General features: G+C 40.1%; 2 protein-coding genes across 2 annotated transcripts; one reads left to right on the top strand and one right to left on the bottom strand.

The window, feature by feature from the left end:
• Positions 1-207: 207 nt before the first annotated feature.
• Positions 208-4,992, bottom strand: LOC144077553 (E3 ubiquitin/ISG15 ligase TRIM25-like). The gene is made up of 9 exons (XM_077605393.1): positions 4,285-4,992; positions 3,899-3,994; positions 3,727-3,807; positions 3,382-3,534; positions 2,781-2,943; positions 2,461-2,535; positions 2,298-2,375; positions 1,541-1,769; positions 208-1,467 (listed from the first exon to the last, which is right to left on the bottom strand). Exons 1-9 carry the CDS (start codon positions 4,903-4,905, stop codon positions 1,146-1,148), a joined length of 1,818 nt encoding a protein of 605 aa, XP_077461519.1. The 5' UTR covers positions 4,906-4,992; the 3' UTR covers positions 208-1,145.
• On the top strand, positions 4,313-10,317 carry LOC144077554 (beta-1,3-N-acetylglucosaminyltransferase manic fringe-like). Its single transcript, XM_077605394.1, has 8 exons — positions 4,313-6,037; positions 7,283-7,328; positions 8,326-8,428; positions 8,901-9,054; positions 9,255-9,340; positions 9,460-9,625; positions 9,778-9,863; positions 9,935-10,317. The coding sequence occupies exons 1-8, from the start codon at positions 5,723-5,725 to the stop codon at positions 9,984-9,986; spliced, it is 1,008 nt and encodes a 335-aa protein (XP_077461520.1). The 5' UTR covers positions 4,313-5,722; the 3' UTR covers positions 9,987-10,317.
• The last annotated feature ends 620 nt before the right edge of the window (positions 10,318-10,937 follow it).

Here is a 10,937-nt window from a genome sequence, read left to right as displayed (position 1 = left end):
TGGTTGTTAGCGACCCTCCGTTTGGTTTGACAGGCTATTCAGCAATACACAAGTCTTTTTTTTGTTTTTATGGCAGAATGTGGGTTTATTGTTCTTAATCTTTAAAGAAAGAAAACAATCGAATTTGCACAAGAGACTGGTTGAATGGAAAAAGTATTTAAGCTGATTTCGTTTGTGATTTAAAGTTGTACAATTACAATAGGGAGCTGTATTTGAATTTTTATTGTATTGTATACATGTTTTTCTACAGTAAATTACAGAACAACAAAAAATAGTTTCTACTGTGTATAGTCAAACTAGTTCAAGTACATGGCCTATTAATAAGCATTTAGAATAAATAAGCATCAATCAACATTTAAGGCATCTATGATGGATTGTTTTATTAGGTAATGTCAATGTTAATGTTGGAAAAAGCCAACAAACTCAAGAGAAACACAATGACAATAAGGCAGTTCAGTGTAGCTAATGCACTTTATGGCATGCTTTAATCATTGCTAACTTTGGCTTTCAATATGCCACTGTAAACTACAAGCACAATAATCAAATCATTTTTAACTTAATGCCTTTAAAACAAAGCCATTGATTATAACATTACACAGTACTAGTTTTTTTTATCGTATGAGATGGAATACGTAATGAAGTGGATGTATAGATCCTAATGTAATAGTTGCATATTCAAGACTTAAGTTCCATTTCATTTGGTTAAAGGCATCATACAGTACTCGGTCATATTATCTAAGTTTCTCAAGTGTTAAATTCACCTTACTCTGTCAGTTATTTATCTTTTTATAATATTTCTTCAACTCTAGTACATTCAACAAAGGCCACTTAAAATACAATATTTGGTAGCAACTAAGAACTAATAGAAATAATGGAAGTAGTGTTTAATGTTTAGCACTGGATGCGATGCTTTATCATTTTTGATTCATTAAACCAAAAAAGGTTTGCAATTAAATATACAAGATCATAAAGATACTGTGGCAAATCATTTTTAACCAGAAAAGGCTACAAATAAAGTTCCTCCACCTCAATTCAAAATGTTTGCTTTACACCAACATGCCACTAGTTGGTTCCAAATAAATATTTGTATACAGGGGGTTGATGTTATTTTTGAAAATAAGAATGACATTCATCATAGCTGCTGTTCAGTAACCCACTGAGGGGACCTCTTGAGGGCAGAGGAGAAGGGTAGAGTCCAGGTCCAAGCGGAAAGCCGGGTAGATGGGTTGCGAGAAGGGACACCTAAAAGTGTGCAGAAGCACCATGCTGTCGGATACGCTGTAAAAGGAAAGCGCCCCTTTGTGGCGCTCTAGGAAGACGCCGATGCGCGGGCATGGTGGTGCGGCCACAGTGGTCTTGCGGTTGTCGTGCCAGGCTGCGTAGCCGGCGTGTGTACAGCGGAGCCTCCAAGAATTCTCGTTGCGGCCCAGCAGGCACGGTTTTCCACCCCCTTTGCGTCCAATCCGCCTATCAGAAGGGTTGAATTTTTTTTAGGATACATTGTATTTATAAAAAATGCTCGGCCCTTTTGCAATCTTACTTGTAGGTAGCGCCAATGTCGATCCATCCGCCGCCCCGCCATTCTACCTCCCAATAGCTGGCATCGCCAAACTGCCCCTCACGACATAAAACCTGAGCAACTGAGTCGAAGCGCTGGGGGTGAGTCGGGTATGACTGAAGCTCTTCACCGCAGTGGGCCCCCTGTCCACCGTTAAATAGAACTAGGGTGGGGTGGGCTGTGTCCTCGTCCAAGGACAGATGGCAGGAAACTGAAATGAAGCACAGATGATGTGAACAGACAAGAAGAAACCTGTTTGGGAACTCCTTTTTATTCCTCTTTTTTTTTAGCACAGAAGGGTCAATAATTGTCAAACAATAAGGTGTTGAATGTTGTCATCCTATCAGCATAAATGTTGAGAGACATTCTTAGGTTTCCTCTACTGCACATGTGCCAAAGTGGCGGCCCGGGGGGCCAAATCTGGCCCGCCGCATCATTTTGTGTGGCCCGGGAAAGTAAATCATGAGTGCCAGCTTTCTGTTTTAGGATCAAATTAAAATGAAGAGTATAGATGTATATTAAATTTCCTGATTTTCCCCCTTTTAAATCAATCATTGTAATTTTTAATCCATTTTTTCTGTGTTTTTAGTTCAACTACTGTATAGGTTCTCTATCCAGTCATTTTCAACTTATTGTTACTGCATACTGGTATTGTATTACTGATGAGCTGTTCTCAATAGGTGTTAAAAATAATAATAAAATATGAAACATTTCCACACTCAAGAAAAGGAGAACTTACACCTGAGGAAGACATCCCTCATTCTTTGGTCAGCTGGCTGTAGAGGCAAAGGCGGCAGAGAAAATGGCGAGGGAAACACTACAAATGTGCACACAGAAAAAAGTGAGGCAATTATTGAAAAAAAAAATGTTTCAAGTGGAGTGAGGAAGAATGCAACACATACCATGAGTTTCATCTTGGCGCAAGCGTGCAGGGGAATGTTGAGGCTTCATGTTTTCCTCAGCCATATTTACGGGATCTTCAAGAGCAAAAACGACCACCAACAAGTGGGATGTCAAGCATTAACTACTGTATTTTCTGCACTATAAGACGCATCTTCAATGAATGGCTTATCTTAAAATTTATTACATTATATAAAGTGGACTGGATTATAAAATTTAGCAGTAGGAGTGGTGGTAGTAGTAGTAGAGAAATCTGTTATATACATCCACTTAGAGCACAAGTGGGCGTCGGAGTTGCGAGACCTGGTCTTTTATGTTTTACCCGCTCTGCTAATGGAGTCCAGCTCCTCACGACAGACGTCCTCCAGGCGGCTCCGTAGTCTCCCCAGGACTTTCCTAGCCCCACTGAAAGCCTCCGCTGGGGTGTTGGAGGCCACCAAAGGCCGTGTCGTGGCTGGAATTGGAAGGCACAGAAGCGGCGCCGCCTTGTGGGGCGGCAAGCACATGCAAACGCGTAATGTATTTACAGAAATCTCGTGTTTATTGTATCATTCATTCTGATTAAGTTTTTATACTCTGTTGCTATGCCTTTTGATATACAATCCACAAATGGTTTATTCATTAATTTTCCGCATCGTTTATTTAATGGGAAGTTCACATCCATAGTATGCATATATTGTATTTTTATCTACCATTTTACATTCATAGCTAGTCATTTAACCAATTATTTATATGAATTAAAAATAAATACATTTATGCCACAATGAATTATTAATAATAGACTGGCCCTAGAGATAAAGTGTAAGGTCCTGGCTGGAAGAAGTCATTTCTATTTTTATGAGTCTTTCAAAGGCTTACAATAGAAGTGAATGGCATTCTCGTATGTCCCGTAGGATGCGCTATGTCATGTTGTGTGCTCATACTTGTAGAAAGTGTCCGTTGTCTTCAGTAAGCAAAAGTTGTCCAATCTCCTGGTCTCGCCTCCTTAGATCTTCCAGATCTTTTTCCAGTGTTTCCGCATCTTGCTCGGCTCGGCTGACCAAAACTCGCTCACGAGCCTCCACGCGCATGCGCACCTTCAACGATACAGGAATTTGTAGTCATTTCAAACTCAATCGCATCTTTGAAACTGTACTATGAAACCATTACCCTTGTTTTAAATTGTTTTATGAATATGTTACATTGAAATTAAAATATAACAAGGCTTGAAACCCATTTTCTTGAAATTCAACCCTGGGTTGAGTTATTATAAGTTCATGACTGTTCACCTCAGCTTTGGTCTTCTCCAGTCGTATCGCCATGTCAGCAAAAAGCGCATCACTGTCCTCCAAAATGGCTGAAACTGAGACCTGACACGCACAAGGTGAAGATGTCATTACAAGCATATCAGACTGGAAGCCATGTTTAAGGTTCAGGTACTACTTTGGATTGAATATGCACCTTTAGTGACTCCAAACTCTGCTGGAGCTCCTCCAGATCTCGCTGGCAGCTTCGGATTTTGCCCTGAACTTTCCTCTGGGACTCCTGAAGCTGAACCTGGATGCCAAATGCAAACAAGTGTGTTTGTAGTAGTATCGTGCTTTTTGACTGGCAAACCAAACATGTCGGCTGAGTGGGGTTACATCTCTTTAGAAATTAATGACTGTAACAGATCATTGCGTAACATTGTAAACAACATGGCTTTGCACCCCACTATTTGAGAGGCACTGCTTCAATACAAACAGCGTGAAACGTGAATGGTCGTCGGATCGGAAAAACATATTTTGGGAAAAATCGAATTGGATCGGAAATCAAAAAGTTAGTATCGGGACATCCCTATTGTATACCTGTTTCCGGGCCCTTTGAGCCTCCCCGGGGTTCACCTCCTCCTGATCGGCCTCACATAGCAGACAATTTCCGGTCCAATCCACCACGCCCTCCTCCGGTTCGACTCCACCGGTTCTTGGCTGCAGTCCAAGGCGGTGTTGCCCGCACAGCCGCTCAGCAGGGCACTCCACGGCCTCCACCAGCTTGTGCCGGCGCAATGTTTCCACTTCCCGGTGAGGCAACACATGCGACTCGCAGAAGGAGGCCAGGCACACTAGGCAAGACTTGCTCGCCGCCAGCTTGCTCTCCGGCGGGCAAAAGTCGCACGGCACCTGGCCAGCGACGCCGTGGTAATGCTCAGACGGGCAGATCTCCGACCCGAAGCCGTCTCTGGGCTTGAGTTTGGCCACTACTTCGGCCAACACGGTGTTTCGTCGGAGCACCGGTCGAGGGCTAAAAGCCTCTCGGCACTGCGGGCAAGTGAAGTGATCGGGCGGCTCGGCCTGGTCCCAGTAGCCGTTGATACACGCCATGCAGTAGGTGTGTCCGCACGGGATGGACACCGGGTCCTGGAGTACGTCCAGGCAGATCGGACAACGGAACTGGCTTTCGGTCACCGAGATGTTAGCGTGGTGGGCCATCGCCGCAGGACCGGGGCGGTTCGGCGTTGGCGTCCGTTTTTTGTATCTCTTTCTCGGCGTTTGTTTGTTGTGACAGGTCGGGAGGGGCGGGGCTGGACCACAGGAAGGCGCTTCTTGACGAAAATAACTTCTGTTTCGATTTGTAGGGAATATGTTTTCCCTCCGTGTTGGCTGGCAGGTGCATCATTTTGTATACTTTTGTTATTGGACAAAACTGGAAGTAAAATTTTCTGATACTAGTTGAATTTTTTACATTTGATTTTGTCTTATTTATTCATGGTGGAGCGTGTATTTGGAGTTCATACTGACTCCTATTGGCCACACGGTGGTATTGCGGAATGTTCTCAGCTAAAGATTCGACTGTGTGGAAAATAAAAAAAATAGAATATTGGGTGAAATGTGGATGACAAATTTCAAATTAATTCAGTTATAGAAGCAGTAATTCCAATCAAACAAAATAATTTGAAATGAATTTATATTGGTACAGTTTTATATATCAACAAGTCATTCAATTGATTTCTCCAATTTGTTACATCTGCAAGATAAATGACCTCTGCTCTCATTTGAACCTTGCTTTAAACAATCCCTTTCGTGAAAGTTAAGCGAAAATAAAGTAGCATTTTTAAGAAGTGCCTTTATTTTCTGTAATCAACACACCGTAAATATGTCATAGGATTTGATACACATTGGTTATGTTGTATGTTGACGTCATGATCGAGGAACCCATGGTGAAAGAGGAAGAAGTTCTCGCGATGTTTCACTGGATTTCTCTGTTTTTATGACTTAATTAAGATTAATTCTCGTAATCACCTGTGCCATGAAGAAAGGATGCATCCTTAGTCGCAGGTTGTCACTCTTCATCCTCGCCCTGTTTGTGCTTCTTTACGCGCATTCTCACTGGGACGCCGGACGTCTGCTGTTGCCTACGGCTTTTCGTCGTCCACCTACGGTACCCGAAGCGCCCCGTAGGCTACCCTGGAACCGTGCCATCACCGCGGGGCCACAGCAGGACCACGGAGGCTACCAGCTGCGGCTGGAGGACATCTTCATCGCGGTCAAGACCACCGGAAAGTTCCATGGGACGCGACTTGCCCTCCTTTTGGACACTTGGATCTCCACAACCAAGACGCACGTGAGTGTTTCTCAATTTATTTTATTTTTATGCCTGTTTATTAAACAAACAACAACAACAACAACAAACAAAACAACACAAACATCTCCGAGGGGACGTGAAACGCTCTTCAAAACGGCACATGAACGCCTCATGTAGCATAAAATATATAGACTAGAATTTTTATCACTATAAAATTAGGGTTTAAATGTAGTATTTAGCTCACATATATTTACAATTAATATCTTTTAATTTAGGGAGGTAAACAGAACAAACAACTCCAAGTGTTAATTAAAATAAATAGTTCTGTATTTTAAATTAGTAGAATTATACTAGTCAATATTACGATAAAAATACAGCAAAGTCCAATAAGATTTGATATTAATGCTGAAATAATTGGCACATCCTCCTGACTACCAGGAAAAAAGTTGTCCAATCACATTTATTTTGAAATTGCCCAATCTATGAGAAGTAATTGGATTATTGCAAAATAAATTTGGTATCATTGGAAAGCTCGGAATGTCCTCTATAGAGCACAAATTTGGATATGTAGGAAAAAATGTATAATACTTGTTTTGCTATAGTGCCTTATACAGCACTTTTAATTTGGATCCAAGGTATTTACAGGTATCATTTGAATTTAATTAAGAATTAATAGTCTTATATTAAAAAAGCAGCCTTGGTTAGGGCAGTTTTGAGATCCAGTGTTCCTTTAATTTATTTGCATTTTAAGCATTAAATGAGAATGTAGTCACTTCATTAATATTTGTTTACATATAGTATACCAAAATACAAGATGATCATATAGAATCATATATATTATGATACAATTATATTCATGATGATTAATAAAACATGTTGTTATGCCCAGTTTTGCAGGTTGGATTTAAATGTTCCTTAAGGCATTCCTTCAAATAAGTCCTGATAAGGTTAAATACAAACATTTTAAAAAGTATATGCATTTTCCTCTAAGAAGTGAAACATTGCCATGCCAACACCTTCATTTTTTTTTAATAGTCAATGTAACTCATGCAACACACACCCAGATATATGCGCGCACAGGAAGGGGTGTCTGGGGTGACGGGAAGTGGAGCTTCTTAACAATACATGAAGTGGAAGTGCAGAACAGGAAGTTGAGAACCAGATTACAAAAGCGAGCTCACTCTTCTCTCACTTCAAATGCTGCGGCATCACCTCATCAAAATATGAAGCTTTATGTTATATTTCATTCTATCTTTTTTTTTCCATTCTCCTTTCTTCTTGCAGACATTCATTTTTACAGACAAAGAAGATGACCACCTGATTGCCGAAGGTATAAGAATGAATTCATGACCCTCAATGCCTTCTACCCAAAAATAAATTAATAAAACCGCCAGGGTTCCAAAGGCACACTTGCAATGTAGAAGAGTATAATGACATTCTACAAGTTATGAAATATTAAAAAAGCACACCCTTGTATTACAATTTCATCTTTTCATGGGTAGGGAATTGGAAGTAATAAAATTGCCAGGCATTTATGGCTACAATTTGTATTTGAAGTCATAAAATAAATATGAGGGGAAAAAAGCACACCCGGAAGTCACAAAAAAAAAATCTACATTGAGATAAAAAGGTTATCTTCTGTCAAATAGTTAACAGATGTGTGACCTTTAAGTAATTCATCTCACCATCCACTACCACTTCCCCAATAGCAAAAAAATGCAATCAGGGGACAATCATTGGTATGAAAAAAAGGCAGTGGTTTGTTGACATATGAGTGATTCGACCTTAGATTAATTTATAAAGGGAAATCTATACATTTGCCATTTTGTCATTTGTTTATTGTTTTTTTAGTACCCATTTCCAAAACTTACAAGTCTCCATTGTATTTACAAAACAAGCACACTATCAAATAATAAAGTGTACACTTCTTTTTATACAATCCAGCAACAAAACTGCAAGCTATCAAAAGGCAGAATGATTGATAGTGTTATAAAACATAGTATATCTGTAAAAAAATGAAAGTGAGATGTTTGATAACTGCGATAAAAGAATAAAACAGCACATTGCAAATCACAAAATACTTTTGGATTTTTCCAAGCATCACATAATTAATGAAATGCTCATAAAATAATAAAACATGAGCACCATGCAATAGAATTGACAAATTTTAGCACAGCTAATTGTGATAAGTCAGATAGAAAATGATGACATTATCAGTGAAGAAAATGAAAAAAAAACATTTTTTTTAAATATATATGACAAATTCTGTCAATCACTGAAAGGTCATAAACCCTTCAACGATGTGCAACATGTGACAATGATTTCAGGCTACAACCTGGTTGTGACGGGCTGTCAGCCAGACCACAGCCAGCAGGCTCTGGTCTGCAAGATGGCCGCTGAGTATGATGGCTTTTTGGAGTCTGACAAGAGGTGAGCCACACATTTATGTGACCTGTTATCAGAAAATGGGTCAAAAAATGGAACAGGGAGAATCCAAAGTAGAAGTAAAAAGATTGAAACTATTAAAACTGACATTCCCTCATGAAATAGTCCATAAACCCCTCTTTTATATAATCAGAGTTCCATTACAATGAGACAAATTTGTACAAAAATGTCACACCAAATCACCATGAATCTCAAAATGTATCTCAAAATATAGTTTACTAATTCAAATAACTAACAGTGTAAAAAAACCTGTTTTAATAATTCTTTGTCAATATGACAAACAATTAGGCAGGTATTATGTCATTTCAATCGCACTCCAATTTATTCTAACATACTAGCTTAATATTTGAATATACCCATGTCTAGTAGTAGGTTAATTTTGTTTTTCTCCTCGCTGTTTAGGGTGTGTAAACTTTTCAAAATCCATTTTAACAGTTTGTTCTGGTAAACTTCCCAGGTGGTTTTGCCACGTGGACGATGACAACTACGTCAATGGCAAGGCACTCCTCACCATGCTCGCCACCTTCCCGCAGGATGATGACATTTATGTGGGCAAGGCCAGCCTGGCCAAACCAATCACAGCGCATGAGCTCATGAAGGGAAACACCACGGTAACGTGAGACGTATTATAATATGTAGAGCATCGTGAAAGGTAACCCCTGAAATAGAGGGTTACCATTCTAGGGTTAAGGATGGTATTTTGTGGTGATATTTGGATAAAAAATGTTATTGTATATGTTAAAATGGCATGTTAATTTTTTTTGAAATGACAAAAACAAACGTATGCACGTTTGTGTGTGCATGTATGCAGAAAGAAGTGAAGTTCTGGTTTGCCACTGGAGGGGCAGGCTTTTGTTTGAGTCGACGTCTGGCCAACAAGATGTCCCCCTGGGCTCGGTATTCATGCACTATCCCATCATGATTCATGCTTCACATCTGTCAGAAGTAGAACAGAACCCCCCATTATGAAAAGAGTACGTATATGCTCGTGTGTGTGTGTGTGTGCGCACATTTAGGAGCTCTCGCTTTCTGGAGACCTCAGAAAAAATCCGCCTGCCTGACGATTGCACAGTGGGCTTCATCGTGGAGCAGCGTGTGGGGGTCCCCATGGTCCACTGCCCCTTGTTTCACTCTCATTTGGAGAATCTCATGCTGATTCAGCGCAGCAGCATTCCGCATCAGGTTTGTGCTCCGATCTATCAAAGTTTAAGCAACTGTAGGAAAAAGACATGCGAAAAACCTATACACAAGCCAACGCCCGCCCACAGGCGCACACCCAAAAACATATTTGGAAATGTATTTAAGGGAAGTGTTCATTGTATGGTGTGTGTCAGGTGACTCTGAGCTATGGACTGTTAGACGGAAAGATGAACAGTGTGAAGCTTAAAGGAAGTTTCTCCATTGAGGAAGATCCATCCAGGTCAGTCAGTTATGCAGCATCAATTCATGAGTATTACTTTGGCCCTGATAATTAGTGTCATTAAAAATCAGGTTCAAGACCCTGCACTGCTTGCTGTACCCACTGACCAGATGGTGTCCCTGAAGCACCTGCAAGAAAACCAGGATCACAATCATTAAAATATGGAATAATCTCGTCCAAAAGAATCTCAGAACTCAGACTTGATCTCATCTCATTTCATTTTCGGAACTGCTTCATCCTCATTAGGGTCACGGGGGGTGCTAGAGCCCATCCTAGCTGTCTCCAGGTTAGAGGCAGGGGACACCTTGAATCGACAAGAATTGGCTTTTGTGCCTGTTTTTGCTGTATTTGTTGCACTTACGTTTTCTGTTTTATTTTTGTATTGAGTCGACTGTTAGGCGACCTTTATGTGCCTTGAAAGATGCCCCACTAATAAAATGTATGATAGTTTTTACATCTGACTATGAGCACTATGTCAATGACAAGAGCAAAATGCTTAAAGTTAAAGCGGCAAAGTCAATTCCTTTGTAGAGGGTCATCCATCACCCTTAAAGGGGGGTCTTACACCTGGGAGGGAGCTGTTTTCACAAGTGACAGCGATCATTTCAGCTTTCTATGGTGCTCAGGTATTTTTAAACGTTGGTCATGATGGTGAAGTATTTTTCATGGTCGTATTTGATGTAAAAAGCTCAAGAAGAATGGGCAATTTACAAAACAGAAACTGTAACACCGCAAAAAGGCGTTAGATGGCGACAGAATGCTGAGCTCCATCGGTGTTACAGTATCAATTTTAATATAGGCACAATGGAAGATGGCAATTGAACTAGATTATTCATCGTTTTTAAAATGAAATATTCTTAAACTGCATACACAATTAAGACCGTAGGCTATTTGTTTTGGTTTTGTGAAATAATACAAAATTTCCCTTGAAAAAATGTGACATACTTCAGTGCGACTTATATATATTTTTTCCTCTTTGATTAGTATTAAAAAAACTGAAATATAAAAATCAAATTTTAATATACTGTAAGATATAGTTTAACCACTGCACACAAGTGCGTGTGCATGCACGGG

The sequence above is a fragment of the Stigmatopora argus genome, chromosome 7 (genome assembly GCF_051989625.1).
Source record: "Stigmatopora argus isolate UIUO_Sarg chromosome 7, RoL_Sarg_1.0, whole genome shotgun sequence".
NCBI lineage: Eukaryota > Metazoa > Chordata > Actinopteri > Syngnathiformes > Syngnathidae > Stigmatopora > Stigmatopora argus.
This window is presented reverse-complemented; position numbering and strand designations above follow the sequence as displayed.